The 20,681-nt window shown below is 45.3% G+C and overlaps 1 protein-coding gene across 1 annotated transcript in view; it reads left to right on the forward strand.

Annotated features, from left to right (window-relative positions):
* DNAAF1 (dynein axonemal assembly factor 1) overlaps positions 1–20,681 on the forward strand; it is a 485,669-nt gene that overhangs the window by 239,098 nt on the left and 225,890 nt on the right. The window contains exon 14 of the mRNA XM_086945201.1: positions 8,771–8,992. Coding sequence (XP_086801327.1) covers positions 8,771–8,992 — 222 coding nt within the window. The remainder of the gene's footprint in view (positions 1–8,770; positions 8,993–20,681) is intronic.

The following is a 20,681-nucleotide window of genomic DNA, read 5'->3' on the forward strand; positions in this document are numbered from 1 at the left end:
ATTTTGCCAAGGCTTTCTCCTAAGAGACGCATAACCTCTCAAATGCCACCTACATGACCAAGAGGCACCCAGATGAAATGAAGAAAACAATATATCCCTGGCAGTGTGTTTGTCCAGCTCTTCTAGGCAAGGTCAAGACAACTACAGGCCTAGACAGGGTAACTTAAAAAGACAGATACACTTTTGGGAAGGATATTCTTTCTATGATCTTAGACATAAAATGTCACACCAAAAGCAATTCCCAAGGAGGATTTCAGAAAGGAATTGCAGTTGTTTTTCAACAGTCTGAGTGAAACTGCACAATTCGAACCATCCGCCAAAGCTAAAATCAAAGCTTGGAAATCCTTCATAAGAGAATAAGCAGAGTAGGCTGCCTACGTTTTAGCTCGTGATGTCTAAAGAGCGGATAGCGTGTTGACGCTTCAAGGCCAATTCTAACTCTTTTAGTCACATTATCAATGAAGTGGAATTCTGTGCAATAAAAGAATACTCTGAAAATTAAAGGAAGCAAGGAATGACCTTATGACTTTAAGGATAATTTTACCAAAAGCCAGATAAAGGGTACATTTATGACTAGAGCCTAGGAGCTGAGGCTTTTTAGGGGTTGTTTCACTCCTGAAGCATTACCTTTTTGATATCCTGAAAGGATACCTGATGACACAGAAGAAAGATAATGAGCAAACATATTTCACTGAGTATCTTCAAAGCTGAAGGTTGTGACGTGTCAGCAAAATAGGCAATGATTTCCTCAAGGACCTCCTTTTTAATATAACATCTTTGTGCCTCTAATTCTCTAGAAACCATCAGCTTCTGGAAATGAGTCATTCAATTCCTCAGTTGCCTCCTCTGTATTATCTGTGGATGCTGCCAGGGATGCGCAGGAGGTGGGAGACATATGTCAATGGCAGCCGAAAACTGACTCTGCAATTAAACTTTAGAGCCCCCTATTCAAGAGGTACAGTGGGCACTGCAGAAGGACCACCAGGAGCCTAGCAGGTGAACAAAGTATCTGTGCTTATGCCTGTGGTGAAGTGCTCCTCTCACCTGGGCACCAAGGGTACTGCTTAGGAGCACATCTGCAAGGTGGTGACAGGGAACAGCTTTTATCACTCATGATGTCACAGGGCGGGCCACACCCTTGATCCCATCTTCGCGGGAGGAACTAAAATCCGCTTTAAGCACATCACCCAGCCCCTCTGGACTGACCACTACTGCGTCCACTTCACCTTCAACACCACCTCCGCACACAAGCCGGCCCCACACCCGCCACAAGGGAACAGAAGCATGGTCACAGAGGAACTCCTCAACACCACCCTCTGCCAACACCCTCCCTGCGCCACAACAGACCCAAAAATTGCAGCCAGGGATTTTGATTGCTGGGTCTCCCACTGGCCGACAAACTTGCACCCCTCCGCTCCCAACCGCCTGGTTCACCACAGAGCTTCAAGAAGCCAGACGCTCCTGCAGACTCCTGGAGAAGTCCTGGCAAAACCTGAAAACCACTGTAGCACTGAACAACCACAAGAGCGCCCTGAAGGAATACCACCAGCGCATCAGAGACACCAAACGGACCTTCATAAGAGACAAAATTCAGACTAACATGACCAACGCCAAGGAACTGTTCAACGTCATACAGCAGTTCGCAAAACCCACCTTCGAAGCCACAGACATCACACCCTCCCAGGAACTCTGCAACAAACTCAGCTCCTACTTCCATCTGAAGATCAAGGCCCTCTACGAAGACTTCAATGAACCTGAGACGAACACCCCTGCCCTATCCACCTCAGCAGATAAATCCACCATCACAGCCTGGGACCCTGCCACAGCCGAACTTATCACTGCTACCATGAAGAAGACCCATTCCAGAGCTGCAAAGGACCCCTGCCCACCACATATCTTCCAAAGGGCCGCCACCATCATCGCACCTGTACTTGAACGCACCATCAATGCCTCCCTCAGCTCAGGCATCTGTCCAGATGACTGGAAGGGAGCAGAGGCTAAACCCCTCCTCAAGAAGCCATCGGCCGACCCAACGGACCTGAAGAACTACCGGCCCATCTCTCTTCTCCCCTTTGCAGCCAAAGTCACAGAGAGACTAGTGAACACCCAGCTGACCCCCTACCTGGAAGAAAACGTCATCCTGGACGCCTCCCAGTCTGGATTCCACAGCAACCACAGGACAGAGACCGTCCTCCTCGCCGTCACTGACGACATCAGCTTGCTGCTCGACCAGGGACACACCGCAGCCCTCATCCTCCTTGACCTCTCCGCAGCCTTCGACACTGTGTCACTTCACACCCTTGCAGCCAGACTACACAACGCAGGAATTCAAGGAACAGCCCTCAAATGGATCCAATCTTTCCTCTCCGGCAGAAACCAGAGGATACGACTCCCCCCCCCCTTCCTCTCCGAGCCCACAGAAATTACCTGCAGAGTCCCCCAGGGATCTTCACTCAGCCCCACATTTTTCAACATCTACATGGGCCCCCTCGCCGCCATTGTCAGACATCATGGGCTCAGCATCGTATCCTACGCCAACGACACCCAGCTCATCCTCTCGCTCACAAAGAATCCTGAAGACACCAGACTCTGTTTCCAGGAGGGTATGAAGAACGTGGCAACCTGGATGAACAGCAGCTGCCTGAAGCTAAACTCGAAGAAGACTGAGGTCTTAATCCTCGGCCCCTGCACATCCGCCTGGGACAACACCTCTTGGCCCTCCGCCCTCAGGAGCCCACCCACCCCCACAGAACATGCTCGGAACCTCGGCATCATCCTGGACTCCTCCCTCTCTTTGAACCACCAGATCCACGCCGTCGCCTCTGCTAGTTTCAACTGCCTTTGCATCCTCCATAAGATTTTCAAGTGGACCCCCCCCCCCCCGACTGCAGAAGGACCGTCACCCACACACTCATCACCAGCAGACTAGACTACGGCAACGCCCTCTACGCCGGAATCAACAAAACTCTCATGCACAGACTCCAGACCATCCAGATCGCCGCAGCCAGACTCTTCCTGGGACCACCGTGCAGGAAGTACATGACCCAACACCTACGAGGCCTTCACTGGCTTCCCGTCAAGAAGAGGGTCACTTTCAAACTCCTCACCCACGCCTACAAATCCCTGCACAACATCAGATTCAAATACCTCAACGAGAGAGTATCCTTCCACGTACCAAAGAGGGACCTCCGCTCCGCAGACCTCGCCCTGGCAGAGGTCCCCCGCATCCGTAGAAACAGGATCGGCGGGAGAGCCTTCTCCCATATCGCAGCCAAAAGCTGGAACACGCTCCCTTTGCACATCAGACGCTCCCCGACCCTGCACACATTCAGGAAGGACCTCAAGACCTGGCTCTTCAACTGATCTGGAGCCTCTGCCCCACCTTTCTCCAGTACCTGGAGACCCTCACTTGTGAGTAGGGCTCTATACAAACCCCTGATTGATTGATTGATTGATTGACAAATGTAGATTAAGTGACCACACTTACCTGGTGGATGCCACATGTATGCCACCCTGTAACATAGCTTGCTAGTACATTGTTCTGCACCTTCGCTCAACTCCCTGGGGATTTCTCGTGAGAGATAACTTTAGCGTCTCCATGCTGAGTGGTCTTCTACTTCCCAGAATCCTCTAGGGAGGGTTACCGAGATGTCTCTATCCAAGATGGCTACCAACCTTTTAGAGGTTCCCAATCTAATATAGGGACTCGTTTTCTGTGAAGTAATTTTGTGTGGTTACGGATTATAGGGCTCAGATTTCCTTTACTCCTTATGTTGCAATGCTTTGTCTTTCCTGGAGCCGTGTTTCTTTGCTCCGGACCTGCTCTAGGTTTTCCTGGGTATTCAGCTTTAGTAGTTACAGTTCCTGATTTCCCCTGCTGTTTCCTGTCTTCTCCTGCTCCTTGGATGTAAAGCCCATTGCTTGGGATTTTATTCCTATCCATTTAGAGCTTTCCTGCCATCTAGGAGGATTTTTTGTCTTAAGACCTTTTCTTTGTTCGGGGTTCTTTCTGGAAGGCTCTATCTGCTTAAGCACTATTATAGCCTTAGAGCCCGACGTAGCGGGCTCTACTGACCATTAAAGGCCCGCTCCTGCGTTAAAGACCCGAGCCGAAGGTGAGGGCCTTTAACAAGAGAGCAGGCCTTTGATGGCCTATAGAGCCTGCTACTGAGGGCTCTAAGGATATTAGAACATTTCGCCCCTAGTGGGCAGGATGTTCTAATGTGTAAAAACAAAGGTCTCTCTGAGTTGAGGGGTTTAAATCCCCTTGAGCTCTGAGAGGCATTTGTTCACCGCAACAACTGTGAAATGAAAAAACATTGGAATATAGTTCTCCTGGCTTCTACCAACTAGTAGAAGCCCAGAGCACTCCATTGTCTTCAATGGAGCGCTCACATTACGATGTTCTAATTAAGCATGGGTGAAATTTGTGAATTTCCCATGGAAATCGTACAAAAAAACCTGCGAATTCGCAAATTTTCCAGCGAAATTGCGTATTTTTTTGCGATTTGCCCTGGAGTACTTTCTACTGGCTAATTCAGTAAGTGCTCCCTCATTGGGTAAATGTATAGTGCTTTTACTACACTGCAGCTGCGTAAAGGGCCAAAAGACATGTCTCCAGTGACCATGTGTGCCTGTAACATAGGCACAGGCACACATGGTCACTGGAGACACATCTTCTGGCCCTTTACGCAGCTACAGTGTAGTAAAAGCACTGTGGCGCATATTTACAAGCCGCTTGCTCCTCTTTTGCGACGCAGTTGCGTCACTTTTGTGACGCAGCGGCAGCACAAAAGATGCGCCATGGTGCTGGGTATTAACAACCTGACGCATCTGAGAGATGCGTCACGTTGTAAAGCCCTGCGCCATCAGGAGGCGTTCCGGCGCAGGAACGCCTCCTAAAAGTGGCTGAGTGAAATCTACAGGATTTCACTAAGTCACTTTTAGGCCAAGCAGGCAAGGCTTGACACAGCATTGGGGAGATAGGGCCCCCCAGAGCATTGCTGGAGCAACGTTGCGCTTGTGACGCTGCTACAGCAATGCTCTGCTTTTACGTCACAGATGCATGACGCATCTGTGCCGTTTTTGCCACATGGTGCACCGCATTGTAAATGCGGCGGACCATGGGTGGCGGAGCTGTGGCGCACAATAACTGGCGCATCCCTGGAGTTGCGCCAGTAATTGTAAATCTGCCCCTATACATTTAGCCAAGGAGGGAGCACTTACTGATTAGACAGTAGAAAGTACTCCAGTTGAGTAAAGGTATTGCACAAAACGGTGCGATCTTCGTGGACAAACACGCAGGGCGGGATTCATTCTGCCCCCTGTTAGACTCGTTTTTTGTGCCCTTCTGCCCTCTGTTAGACTCGTTTTTCCCTTGTTTATCTGCCCTTCTGCCCTCTGTTAGACTCATTTTTCCCTTGTTTTTCTGCCCTTCTGCCCTTTGTTAGACTCGTTTTTTGTGCCCTTCTGCCCTCTGTTATTCCCTTGTTTTTCTGCCCTTCTGCCCTCTGTTAGACTCGTTTTTTGTACCCTTGTGCCCTCTGTTAGACTCGTTTTTCTGCCTTTCTGCCCCCTGTTAGCCTCTTTTTTTGTGCCCTTCTGCCCTCTGTTAGACTCGTTTTTCCCTTGTTTTTCTGCCCTTCTGTCCTCTGTTAGGCTGTTTTTTTGTGCCATTCTGCCCTCTGTTAGACTCGTTTTTCCCTTGTTTTTCTGCCCTTCTGCACTTTGTTAGACTGCTTTTTGTGCCTTTCTGCCCTCTGCATCACCACATCATCACTCAGCGCTACCCCAGCATCACTCAGCACCACCACATTATCACTCAGCACCAAACATTATCACTCAGCACCACCACAGCACCACCACAGCATCACTCAGCACCACCACAGCACCACTCAGCACCACCACAGCACCACTCAGCACCACCACAGCATCACTCAGACCCACAACAGCATCACTCAGCACCACCACAGCACCACTCAGCACCACCACAGCATCACTCAGCACCACCACAGCATCACTCAGCACCACCACAGCACCACTCAGCACCACCACAGCATCCCTCAGCGTCACCACAGCACCACTCAGCGCCACCACAGCATCCCTCAGCATCACCACAGCATCACTCAGCGCCACCACAGCATCACTCAGCACCACCACAGCACCACTCAGCACCACCACAGCACCACTCAGCACCACCACAGCATCACTCAGCACCACCACAGCACCACTCAGCACTACCACAGCACCACTCAGCACCACTCAGCACCACCACAGCATCACTCAGCACCACCACAGCATCACTCAGCGCCACCACATTATCACTCAGCACCACCACAGCACAACTCAGCACCACCACAGCATCACTCAGCACAACCACAGCATCACTCATCACCACCACAGCACCACTCAGCACCACCCCAGCATCACTCAGCACCATCCCAGTATCACTCAGCACTACCACAGCACCACTCAGCATCACCACAGCACCACTCAGCACCACCACAGCACCACTCAGCGCCACCCCAGCATCAATCTGCGCAACCATTCAACAACAACTGGTTCAAATATGTTCTCTCAATGTTTCAAGCTTTATTACAAATGTCACAAAAAGATGGTAATATTTCACTTCTGTTCTTGGATTTTCGTCACAATAAAATACACCGAACATAATCTTCACAAAAGTTACTTACAAAAGTTGAAGCAATTGCCATTATAAATTAAAATCACTTTTATTTAAGTATTAACTATTTAAAAAAATTTAAAGCCATTGCAATTTGTAATATCAATACATCTAAGTCATGTAAATAAAAAACATGTTGCATTACAAATGCTATAGGTGTCACATTTGCGAAAGTTATAACTATTAGCATTGTAAATGACAAAGCTATTAATTTAGCTATTTTCAAAACCAACACATAAATAAAAAAAATTGTCATTTACAAGACCAATAGCTCAAACTTTCCTAATGCGAGACCTATTGCAATGCAAATGCTTGTTTTGATATCTGTCAGTGCTTCCTGTTGAGGTTTAATTTTCGTGACCGGCGCCTCATTGCCTACTTGTAACTATTCTCTGACCCTGCTTCAAGGGTCAGAGCAGGGTCAGAGAATAGTTGCAAGTAGGCAACGAGGCGCCAGAAGCACCTACAGTAGCAGGTGCCCAAGTTGAAGTTAATTTCTAGGTAACCCTTTTGTAAAAGGTTACAAAAATTAGCTTCAACTTTTGCACCTGCTTGGCTGAAAATTCGTCCCGCTGATTCGCGGATTTTACTGCGATTTTGCGAGATTCGCGGATCGCGAAATCGCAGAAAATCTGCAAATTCCGCGAGCGGAACGAATTTTCAGCCCATGCTTTGTTCTAATATAGCCTTAGAGCCCAACCTAGCAGGCTCTACCAGCCATTGAAGTTCCGCTCCAGCGGGTCTTTAACAAGGGAGTCGGCCTTTGTTGGCCGGTAGAGCCTGCTATGAAGGGCTCTAAGGCTATTAGAACATTTCGCCCCTAGTGGGCAGAATGTTTTAATTTGTAAAAACAAATGTCTCTCTGAGCCGAGGGGGTTTAAATCCCCTTTGTCTTGAGCAGCATTTGTTCACCGCAACAGCTGTGAAATGAAAAAACATTGGAATGTTGCTCTCCTGGCTTCTACCAACCAGTAGAAGCCCGGAGCACTCCATTGTCTTCAATGGAGCGCTCAACATTCAGATGTTTTAATATAGCATTATAGCCCAACCTAGCGGGCTCTACCGGCCATTGAAGTCCCACTCCAGCGGGTCTTTAACAAGGGAGCAGGCCTCTAATGGCCAGTAGAGCCTGCTACAGAGAGCTCTAAGGCTTTTAAAACATTCCCTGCTACGGGGAGCTTTGAGGCTATTAGAACATTCCATCCCTAGAGGGCAGAAGGTTCTCATTTGTAAAAACAACAAAGGGCTCTCGGAGCCCGAGGGGGTTTAAATCCCCTTGGGCTTTGAGAGGCCTTTGTTCACAGCAACAGCGGTGAAATGATAAAAACATTGGAATGTTGCTCTCTGGGCTTCTACTAACCAGTAGAACCCCAGAGCAACTCCATTGTCTTCAACGGAGCGCTCAAAATCCAATATTGTAATAAACGTTGGTGGCATCATGACTACTGGAAGGAGTCACCCTTACCACTGGAAGAGCAAGATTGTTAAAATCTGGGCTTCCCAGCCTACCCACAGCCAGAGGTCCCCTACTAGGTGTCAGTCCCCTGACATTTACAGTGTTTCATTATGCCCTCGATTAGCCAACATTTCCGACTTTTATCAAATTCAAAAGGAATTCCAAAGAATACAGCTGCGAAGCAGGTACTGTTGCCGCTTCCAGGGATGGCTACAATGTGAACGAAGGTCACGTTAAATGTGTACTTGTTAGCCATTTTTTGTGTCTCTAGGGGGATAATCTTTGTTTGTGGGGACAAAGCTCTTCTCCAAAATCCCACTCAAATTTTTCAGACATTTCATCATCCTGAAAGAAGGTGCACTCTTCCCCTGGACATGATTAAATCTCCATCTGTTTATTGAGTGTGAAACAGAGGTTTTATAAGCCTGCAGGTTATAATGTCCCTTTCTCCACACATCATCTCAGCACCAACCCATTTAACCATATTGCTGCCTGTGATCAAATGCATCATCTCCTTAATGTGTAGGATGTTTCTGTTTAAAACGTTCTTTTCTGTAAATTAATTTAGGTGCATTTTTCCCCTCTTTTGGTTGTTAAGCGGTCTAACACATTTTCCTCTTCCCAACTTCCAGGTTTTGCCCGTATTGAAAATCTTGAAGAGTACACAGGGCTGCGGTGTCTGTGGTTGGAGTGCAACGGACTTCAGAAGATTGAGAACCTTGATGCCCAGACAGAGTTACGTTGTCTCTTCCTTCAGCAAAACCTAATACACAAAATCGAGAATCTTGAGCCTCTCCTAAAGCTGGATTCTCTCAATCTTTGCAACAATTACATCAGGAGCATCGAGAACCTGTGTAAGTATTCTTGGGTTAGCAGGAACTTGGCATTGTTCCATACTTGGCAAAGTTATGAGACCAGAAAGATGGTTTTCCAGGTTTCTAAACCACTAATTAACAATGGTGACATCAACGGAAATGACATCAACTGAACATCGGTTGGCAACACAGCACATGACAGAGTACTAGGATTGGAGAAAAGGATCATGTGGCATTTCACCCAAATGACATCACGATAAGTACATGACATAACATAAGTGAGTAGCTTGTGAGTACTGCAGTGAGACTTAACTTTCCAAGCAGGTCTTGCAACAAGGAATGCTGTCTAATGTTGTCAGTTTATAAGTTCTGAAGCATGCATTTAGGACACTCTTTGCATTTTGGTCATTGCTTTCCTTCCATGGAAATGGCTTTTCCTTAATAAAATATCTCTAATGTTGGAGTGCTTCTGTCACTGTTAATGCTTTAAGGAAATGAGAGATGCAGTGTTGGGCAGCAAACCTTAGAGGTTATAGCCATAACTCGACTCTACGTCTGAACTCAATATTGCTTTCCTTCGCTTCACAAATATGGTTAAAAATGAAACATGCATCCCTTTAAAACATGGTCGCAATGTATCCTTGGATGAAGGGGGCAAGATTGTCACTAAGATGCTCTGGCACCGCTCGGTTCAGTGCAGTCTTTTACTGGCATCACTGAGACAGTTTAGTTATACCAAGCAGCAGCCTCCTATCTGCTTGGTCTGGGCAAGTACCCCATGCCTAATTAATATGACTGACCACGCTTACATGGCCATGGGTTGACTACTTGGTGGTTCTTGGAGGTCTCCTGTGAGGACTGATGAAGTGCTGATGCTGACACCTCAGCTCAGCCTAAAGACATCAGAGGCCTCACTTCTTTCAGTTCCATTAACATTGGGAAGCAGGCTGGTAGCTGATTGAGACTAATCCAACTGGCCAAAAGTCAAATCTGTCTCCATCACCCCCTCCCCTCAAGCTGGACCAGCCTGTGTGTGTACAGCTTGACCTCAGAGCTGCATATGCAGGGTTGCTCTTAGAAGCCATTTGTAATGAGATTGGCCAATGGATGGAAGCTGGCGGAGAGCCTTAAAAACCCATCAGAATGGGACATAAAATCTGTAGATGGTAGGAATTGCTAAAAAAAAAGTGGTAGCCTGCCATCTAAATCAGTGTGGTTGGCTAATATGCTATCCCCATTGTCAGAAGAGTATACTGAAAAGTCACCAAGAATCCTTCAGAATCTACAAGTAGTCTTGTGATTAACAAAAAATTCACATATGTGTTTCCATGTTAAGATATACGAAACATTGTCTCCAATGTTCCATTGATCTTGTAGACTGTGTTCAAAGGAAAGAAGAAAAACAAACAAAAATAAATGGCTCAGAAGCTGTTGACAGCAATAATCCCTTCCACTAACCATTTGATCTTCCCTCCCACTGGATAAAGATCCCCTTTTATTTACAAGCTATGCATTTACTAGTGCTTTCCCAAAGTTCCCATATTTATTTAAGGACACCTAAACTAAAAGGTTTCTGGCTTTATTAAGTACACCTAAGTGGGGATTTAAGACGTTTTAAATGCTTAAATCACCCAAATCTGAAAACTTAGTGCAGCTTGCCCAATTTTTTTGTATGCTTCCAGTGCAGCATTTCGGAATATCTTCTGTCTTCACCATGGAATTCGCTCTAGTATTCATAAATGGCAGAATATCTTCATATTGATATATAAATATAACTAAAAAATGGGTACATCGAGTTTAGCGAAGGTACAGACCTTTTCATACCTGGGAATTTTATTTGATAGGGGCTTACATTTTAAATCACTGATTGAGGAACATTGTAATAAGTTAGTATCAAGCTCAGGGGCAATAATGAATTTTGGTCTCAGATTGGGGCGATGGTCACCTGAGCAGATGTTGACTTTATACAACTCCATTTGTTACGCAAAGGTGGCATATGGGGCAGAACTGTGGGGGATGGTGGAGGTATCTAAATTGCAAATAGAGGAAACTAAATACCTGAGAAGGCTCCTTAAAATCTCCTAGAGTGTATCTGCTCTTATTCTACATGAAGAATTGGGCTGTGAGTACATATAGGATAGGGTGGGGAGTAGACCTCTCGTTGCTTGGCTAAAGATTTGGGTCAACCCAGAAGCCAGTCTGACAAAACAGATAATTAATGACTGCCTGGGGAGGTAGAAGGGAATGTCCATCCCATGGCTCAAGTACGTGAAGGGTGGTTTGGAAAGCATTGGGTGTGAAGATTTTTTTCTGACGCCATCCTGTATAACAAAGCGGGATCAGGTCAGAGTAAAGGAGATGCTTCTCAAACATAATACCATAGCACGAGAAGTTAAGGAGAGATATAAACAGTCAGTTAAGGCACATGCTGTAGTGAGGTCCTGTAGAGGTTTGGAGCATTACCTCGCCATGATACATAATGCTCAAGATAGATTTTTATTTACACGTTTTAGGCTCAACCTTTTACATCATTTATTAGCCGAGCCGGTGGGTTTTACCAATTCAGTTGAGTCCAAGGGTCCCTGCGACTGCGATCCCCGATCTCCGCAGGATACCCTTCATTTTGTATTAATATGCCCATTTTATCTACTGCCCAGGCGTCACTTTTTAATACACTTGTTTAAAAAGGCCAATCTTAGACATGTGAAAGAAGCTCTCGTATTTCTACAAATGGGCTGAGATCCCCTGACCTTATTCTGTGTGATAACCTTTTTAAGAGCATCAGCTAAACTAAGAGACACTAGAGGAATTTGCTGAGCAAATATTACCACAATTATGATAGAAAGGTGGATACCATAGAAAGCCTCCTAAACCAGGAGTTATTAGGAAGACATTTTCTCTTCCTTTTTTGCACTTTTTTCACTTTCCTTTTCACTTTCACGTCCCTAGGTAACGGTGGGCCTTAGCGTGTCCATACCTCCAGGGTTTAGTACACTTATATAGTCCTGACGAATGCCTGGTAAACTCACACCGTTTCAAAGGCAGAAACATGTTGACTGACGATTAACTTATTTTGGAAATAACCACACAATTAATTGTGGACTACTTTCCTACACTTAATTTTAAGTATATGTCCCAAGTGATCAAATAATAAATCATTTTTTGGATACACTAAAGACATTTTTTAACCCTTTCACCACCATTTAATTTAATTTTCACTTCACGCCTGAACTCACAAATCCTGCTCCGCAGTAGATCTGGCGTCGAAGCACACTAAAGAGGCACTCAGCCTCTTTAGTGGGGCCCAATGATGAAGCATGTCATCACCAGGTGGTGAGTGAGGGCTTTCCTAACTGACCTGAGTGAGGCCGGTTTTATTTTCCTTTCGCTCCTTCGTGTGGTCTTGTCAAACTATATGACACTCTTTTCTTGTTTGAATATACATAACCGGGGAAAATGAGTGTTGCATACCTCTCCCTACCTCTCCTTTTGTTGGTTTTATGAAGTGTAGTCTACAGTTTCCAAATCAAAAGAGCATCCTTTGCTGGAGAAGGAGAAGTAACTTACCTGTAAACATTATTCCCTAGATTCGTGAGTTGCCCTCCAGAGGCACTGAAAAAATTAGTTGAAGATGTTACTGTTTGGAAAACCGTTCTTACAAGGCTAGTAAAGCTGGTCCACCCTGCCACTGTTCGGTGTTTTCCACAAGCCCTGTATTTTTCCATAATTTATTGACATCATAACAGTTATAGTGTAATAAAATAAAGTGACAAGTGAAATGTTTGAATTGATTTCTGTCACTGGTAATTACACAGGCTGCATCCCAGTCCATTTTGTTTTGCCCACCATGCCAACAACAATATGCAAATAACCTTGATCCTGCTGCCCCAATAGGAACAGTCTAGTCTAAAGAGCCACACCAGGTCTCCTCTCAACCAGAAAACATGTAAGCCCTCAGTTTCAGACTAGTTGGGCCTCATCAGTAGGCAGGGCCGGACTGACTACCGGGCATTTTGGCATTCTGGGGGCAGATGTCACTGTAGTGGGGGCTAATTTTGTAGATGGAGACCTGCATGTGCTTCGAAATCAACAATGCAAAACAAATTTTGTTTTGCACACGCAGGTCCCCATCAACGAAATTAGCCCCCAGCTTGGCAGCATGACAAAAAGCCTGGTAGCCAGTCCGGCCCTGTCAGTAGGGTGCAGCTTGGTGTTACAGTGGCTCAGTGAGCATGGGACCCAAGTCTGTGCATACCAGTTTCATTTAGGATGTCACACTGAAGTATACAAAAAATGTGATGGGTGGAATGCTTGAATTAATCTCAGCCACTGGTAATTACATAGGGCTGTATTCCAGTCCAACTTCTTTTTACCCACAATGCCACATAGTTCTAGGCTCTGCTGATTGCACCTTGGCAAATGGCTACCGCCCTCTCTCAATAGGCTGTTGTGAAGCTGGAATGTAAATACTAGCTGAACTGCAATCAAGGGAGATGGATTTTCTCCTCAGCCCCTAATAGAGAGTGGGCCTTCCAGAATATCCTCAAAGGCCTCATAACTGTTTGTCTTCCCGCCATGACTTGTATTGGGTGTTTTAGCTTGTTTCACATTTCTGGTATGCTGGTGGACGATGTGCCAAATACATTTTGTCCATTAAGTACATTGCTGAGGATCTGGACAAAATGGTGGCTGGCCTTTGGGATGTTTTCATTTTGATGTGACTGCGACTACCCCTGTGTACATTATTCCTTGGACCTTGCACTGAGATTCTCAAATACTTGGTGGTCTAGGGGAATATATGCATACTGCCAAGTCAGTTTCTGTCTACCATAGCCACTGACCTCCCCTCTCTCCTTCATGTGTTCTCCTGCATTTGCCTAGGAGGCTAAGTAACATATCTAACCTTGCCTAGAATTTGTCAAAGTGTATACTATATTCCTTGACCAGCTGCACCATCTGCTCCCCCCTCCTATTCCCTGCTCATCAAAGGCTGAGAGTTAAGCAATTTGCCCTGATTAAGAGAGAGTACACTATTAAAGATAGGTTGCCTTTCACCTGCTGTTTTCTAAGTGGTGTCCCTAAGAAAGAATACACACTAATCTCCATAAAGCCAATAGTTGCAGCCGGTGGGTTTTACCAGTTCATCTGCACTTTGCAAGAGAACCTTTTTCCCCGACCCAGTTAGATGTCAGCCAGAAACAGGGCCCAGCTGGTTACTCTTTTCTTCAAATTCAGTAGCAGACCAAAGAGTTTAGCTCTGCTCACTGTGACCTGAAAGAAGTAGAAGCTTTACTGGTAGGCATGGAGAACAATAGGCCTCAAAATAGGAGGATCTAGGGAAATGCCCAGCCAGACTCTGTCAACCCGAAAGGTTACTGCAAGACCATGTTATCTGTAACTGTAAATCTTCTGTTCCACGGGCCAGTTGCAAGATACAGGTCTCTGATGTTTGGAACCCTTTTTGAGTGTAGAAATGGATGCTAGCCCGATGCCAGCATTTAAATATGCAACTTGACATATTAACACATAGCCACATAGGAGGTCATATATTCTGCTCCTAACCTTTTCAATTCTTCCAGATTCCTGAAAGAAGGATCAATGGCAAATAGTTTACTAGGCACCAAAACATTCTGTAATGGCCCAGAGGCATCTTAAAATCACCCCAGATTTTAGGTTGGAGTGAAGGATGTTTGAGTTTTTCCATCACAGAACGTCAAAGTTTCATAGATGTCTAATCCTTAACCAAGGCCAATTGAGAAATTAGGGCAGTAGAGACATTTCATAGTATATATTATGGGGTTTTTAATTTAGGAGGGGAGCACCTCTGCCAACTAAATAAATCCAATCTGGTTAGGTCAAAACAAAATTCTGAGAGGACATCTGCTCAAGCCCTGGTACCTATGACACAAGCAGCACACAGTCCCCAGGGATGTACATGCTATTTTTAAGGAGTACCAACAATTTTAAAGTATGAAATACAACACAATACAATTTCCAAACCAATTTATAAAATAGAGACAATATTTACTGAGCAGAAATATGCCAATATTATAAAATTAGGGTAAGGGCAACAGAAGGTATGTATTTTAAATGTTTTAAGGTAAAAAGCTCCAAAATAATCTCCAGCTTTATGAAAAAGTAACAATTTGTGGTAGGCTTTATTTGGATGACAGCAATTGATCAGAGGATAGATACACCAAGTGGGTGGTCCCAGTCAAAGGTTTTACCTTCAGACTTAGTTTCCAACTCTTGTGAAAACTTCTTCTGGTTAGTCCTGCATCCTCTAACTCCTTACGGCACATTAGTGGTCACCAAGTCTCTCACTCCAGCCAGGTCATGTGCAAGGTCTAGTTATCCCTCGTGAACTGGGCCCTCTTGGAGTCAGGAATTCTTCTACTTTTTATGTCCATGGAGCAGATAAACAGGAGGCAACCAATTGACCCTTGGAGATCAGGTCCAGATTTTGGGTGGCAACAGACTTCAGAAGTCCTTGTGTGAGTCTTCTTCCAGGATTAGTCAGAATCATTATTTGAGCAGGGTGTTCTTCTTTAGATTAAGTCTTTCCAGGTCTAGAAATGTTCCGAATAGGTGGTGGATGTGGTATCAAATGTATCCTGTTCACTAGCTTGTGAGTGGAGAAAATCTACCATCCAATCTTAACTATTTTCTCTCAGTCCCACCTCCTCGTTTTGCAGCTTCCTCTTTGCTTTACAGTAAAATTACCTAGGATCCCTTATTCAATATGACTGGGCCCCTCTGCAACCAGACAGGTCTTTCTTCAGCTTCTTGGCCACTCTCCTAGGTATAAGGGTCAAAACTGTTTTTCCTCCTACTGTGGCTGGAGTCTGACTATTTAGGAGAGTCCAAGAATGAATAGGAAAATCCCTCATTGACATCTCCAATTCAAAAGAGACAGCTATAAAGCTGCCCTTTGCTCTGCCAACTGCTCATGTCCACTCCCAGATAGCTAATCACTGCCATGGTAGGTAACTCTCCCAGCCAATAATGTGTATACCAACTCTGATGGTATGGTGAGTGGCAGAACTGGTTTTAAGTCAGTTTTGGCTCAAGAAGGCCAACATACATTTTTACAAAGTTCCTTTTCTACCTATGTTAAAGTGAAAAAACTGATTTCGTCAATAATTGCACTAGGGCAACTCATTTTGTAAATACCCTAATTTAAACTAACATATGTAAAAGAAATGATGTGTTCGTTTTACACAGATATTGATGTGGCCAGACACTGAGTTTATTGACTATATTATCGATGTCCTATTTAGTCTGTTGAAATCCTACTATAACCTCCTGAAGTCCGCTGGGACTGTTGACCTCACTACTCTTGGAGAGTCACATTTGGAAAGGTAGTGATAGAACGTGCGGTACCACTAGCTCAAATTTACCATACTCACCTGGGTCCATAAAACGTTCACACCTTGAACTAGCAGTCCTGCCTGTGATTACTAACTAATCACCTATCAGTAATTTGTGTGCTTTTAGGACTTACACCTGTAAACCATGACTTACCAATCCTTGTCACTTTTGCTATAAGTCCTAGGGTTCGAAAAGGGAGTTAGCATAAACAGGTAATATTTAAACACATTTACTTTTCCTGTAATTACCACAGATTCAGGGAAAGTTTTAAAAGCTTTATTTATGCAAGATTTTCTGAGTCAAAAAGAAAGAGGTCACAATACCGTGACCATAAATTTTACAGCAGAAATATAATCAATAGGAAATAAAGTTTGTAGGAAATCACAGTAACACCTTTAAACATCGGTACCTGGGAAGGGTGAGAAAGGGAAATAGCACAAGGACATACCACATGCATTATATTTACCTAGAATGGTGCAATGACCAATCCTGGTCACGGGCTCGGGCAAATAAGGACCAGGCTCCTGACTAAGCAGGTGCCCACGGGACAAGACAGATGCAGATTAGGACAGGTGACCTCAGCTAAGTGCAATGCCACCGTCACACCCCTCACTAGCAAAATTTGGTACCCCGACTGGGGAATCGATAATTTCCCACCTGCACCTCTATTCTTCTGACAGAGTGCTCCCCCAGCACCTCTGCTCTCGATCTCCTATAGCACGCATTGGGTCAGTGACAGGTCAGCGACTCGGTCAAGTCAGACAATTTCTCTATCTATACCTACCTTAGTTATACCATTTTGAGGGCAATGTACCACCCCTAAATGTTGCAAATCTGTGTTCCCCTTCAGTGATTGGTCAGAAAGACGAGGAGAGGTCATAACACCATCCTAAGATGAGGTCATTTCATTATTGGTTTCAGTTGATTCCGGTTACTGCCCATAATTTATTTTCCCATGCACTTTTACTCCACCCAGCAAAACTGTTCAACAAATTTGATACATTTTGTATAGCTTCAGTTCCTCCTGAGGTCAGAAGGGCATTTTCCCATAGACATCGTGGGTAAGATGATTCTTGGCGGTGCTTCAATGCCAATGCTTCAGAAACTTCAGAGCTAGAGTGCGCACGCGCAGCTTTGTCCAAGATGGAGTTTTATCAGTATTCAGGCCCAAGTACGAGCTATCAGCAAAGTCCAAGAGAAACATATTAGAATACAAAAATAAATGAATGCACTGTATACCACTTATCTCTACTCTAACCCCATTACTTTATTTTAACTTTTGCATTTATAGTTAAGCAGAACGAACAAGCTTAGTACAAGCAGCAGCATAAGCATTAGCATGTGAGGTTTAAAGTGGCCATTCCTGACACTAGTGTGCAGAAGCGAGGAGTTCTCACCAAAGCAGAAGTATGTCACACCACGTATATGTGGCGGACGCATGCGCAGTAAAGTTCCCGCATTTTCAGCGGCCATATTAAGACTTATAGGTTATTTCAAGATGGCTGAGTCCAAGCAAGTTTTGGTATATGTGAAACCTTGCTCCATCAATCCCCTCTTTGATGATATTTTATATCATCACAAATTAAGGAACCAGATGCCAACTTCAACACTCTCCCAGTTCAATTTCTTCAATTACTTTGGAAGGTATTTTCCCACTCTCATTCTGGAAAACTTTCATTCTTTTGTGTATATCCCCATTTAACTCTTCCATTTGAATTTCATCTAATTTTCTTTTCTTCTTTTTCTCAATTACTGTATATCTTTTTCTATTTCTGCAGCATTTGCCCCAAATCATTATCACTAAAATGATTAGTGATATCCCCATTATTGGCATCAGTACTTTACCTACAATATGTCTACCTACATTAGAAATCTAATTACCAACAGAAGAGAGACCATTAGTCAGTCTCTTCCATGCACTATCAACCTCAAGTGGTTTCAGTTCTTCTTCCAAATGAGTAATATTTCTTCTGATGAATACATCTGCCAGTGGATTCCTCACCTTGTGAATATCCCCTGCGCCAGCAGAATTCAGAATTTTTTTGTAGCTCTCCACGCCAACGAGGTCGACGCCACAGAAGCCTGGCTTTGCTCGCGACTCCGCTGACGTCATTGGAGCCATAAGAGAGCATCGTCGGTGTGGTGACATCAGTTCCCTTTTTTCTGCGCCGTCGATGCAAACGGTTTTTCTAGGACTCTCCGTTGTTACGTTTGTTACTTTGTGTGTATGGCTGTGTTCCTGTGCTTCTTCTTGTTTCCTTTTAAGGATGTCGTCGAGGAAGTCCGGGTTCAAGCCTTGCAGGGAGTGCAGAGGACATATGTCCATTACTGATCCACACGAGGACTGTGTTTGGTGTTTATTGTCAGACCACGACGCCGAGGGATGTGCTTGCTGCAGGAAAATGAATCCGAAGGCACTGAAAGAGAGGGAATCGAAACTGTTCATGGCGAAGATTAGAAAAAAAAGATGTAGTAGAAGGTAGAGGTCACGCTCCAGGTCGAGGTCAGGCTCGAAGTCGACGTCAGGACATGCTTTGAGAGCTAAGAAGCACAAGAAGAAGAAGATGCATTCATCAAGATGCCATTCTGATAAAGAAGCGGCACCGGAGTCGACCTCTCCATCTCGTCGACGCCGTAGGGACTTCGTGTCTCCATCTCCCTCGAATCCAGCTTCTCCTGAAAAATCGGCTTCTCCTGCAGCTTCTCCACCTCGATCCCCGACGCTGGTTCCCTCACTGACTTTGGTTCATTCTCCGGTTCCAGAAGAAGAGATTCCTGTGCTGGAGGAGCAAGTGACTCTATTGGTTCCGCTGTCGGCGCTGGCTGGCCTTAACACGGTAAAGCTTGCCTCAGATTCAGTCCCGGGGACCTATCCTCCTTTCCCAGGTCCGGGTCAAGATCCGTTGCATTATCTCAATGCTATGTACGGAGTCTTCAACAGGGCTATGTACCCCTCTGGCGCAACTTCGGGTCCCATGGGTCCATTAGCTTTTAATTTGGGGGTTCCTCAGGCTTATGCCCAGGCCACTTTCATGCCTTTTCTTCCAGCGGCGACGTCTTGGCATTTCCCCGGCGCCGAGGACATCGACGCCGCTTCCATCTTCTCCGGCGCCTTCTATTCGACCTCATTCGGCGCAGGTGGCGCCGTCGGATCCGTGTACGACGCCGGCTATGAATCCGATGGAGTCGGTCTTGGCTCCATCGATGCCTGCACCTAGAATAAGATCTTGGAGAGAATCCCAGAGGGTTATAGAAGAACAGAGGTATCATTTGGAGGAGAATGAGATGGAGGAAGGTGAGGTTCAGGACTCAGATGAATATTTTGCTGAGTTAAGGGAAGCAAGTGCCCTTGATATCTCTCAAGATGGGAGCTTTTGCCTGCAACTAATACTCCTTCCAAGGATGTGGTTCCATATCAAACAGTGATCAAAAAGGCAGCAGAACTTTTGGATCTTCAGCTTCCCACTACTGAGTCGAACATTTTAACAGAAGTTCTTCATTCACCTTCTTCTGTAATTGAACCTCTACTGCCATTCAATGGGGCAATCACTGACCCTGTGATGCAAGTTTGGCGCAAGCTTTTTTCAGCTCCTGCAGTTTCCAAAACCATTGCTCAGAGATTCAGGGTGGCTCCAGGGGATCCTGACTTTTTATCTTCCCATCCTTCTCCTGAGAGCCTTTTTGTTCAGGCTGCCTGCTCAAAAAGATCTTCAGGTGCATTTCCTCAAGTCCCGGTGGACAGAGAGTCTAAGAAACTTGACCAATCTGCAAAGAAAGTATTCTCTTCGGCAAGCATGGCACTAAAGTCAACTAATGCCACCTGTATTATGGGTAAATATATCCATGCTTTAATCGATTTGGCTAAACAGCTCACACCTAAGTTGTCCGAGGTGGATAGAAAGAATTTTGAGGAAGTGTTACATGATACTCAGGCAGCTGCACGTCAGGTGATCCAAAGTGGGTTAGACACTGCTGACTCTGTAGCTAGAATCATGGGATCTTCTGTGGCTACAAGGAGTGCATGGCTGAAGTCCTCTGAGTTCTCAGCTGATGTTCAAGCTACGCTTTTAGACCTACCGTTTAATGGTTCAGGACTTTTTGGGAAAAAGGCGGATGCTGCTCTAGAGAGGTTTAAAGACAGCGAGGCAACAGCCAAATCTTTTGGTCTTCAAGCTCAAACTAAATGCTCGTCCTTCAGGAGATACAGAGGATTTGGGAGGTCGTCCTTTCAGACATATAGACAACCTCAACAGCAGCAGCAGCAAAACACCTTGTACAAATCCTACAGGGGCAAAGACAGAGTTTGCCCACGAGGCCGTTAGCCCTCCTCCTCCACTTCCTCTACCTCCCCCCTCTT

The sequence above is a fragment of the Lissotriton vulgaris genome, chromosome 12, assembly GCF_964263255.1.
Source record: "Lissotriton vulgaris chromosome 12, aLisVul1.2, whole genome shotgun sequence".
Classification (NCBI taxonomy): domain Eukaryota; kingdom Metazoa; phylum Chordata; class Amphibia; order Caudata; family Salamandridae; genus Lissotriton; species Lissotriton vulgaris.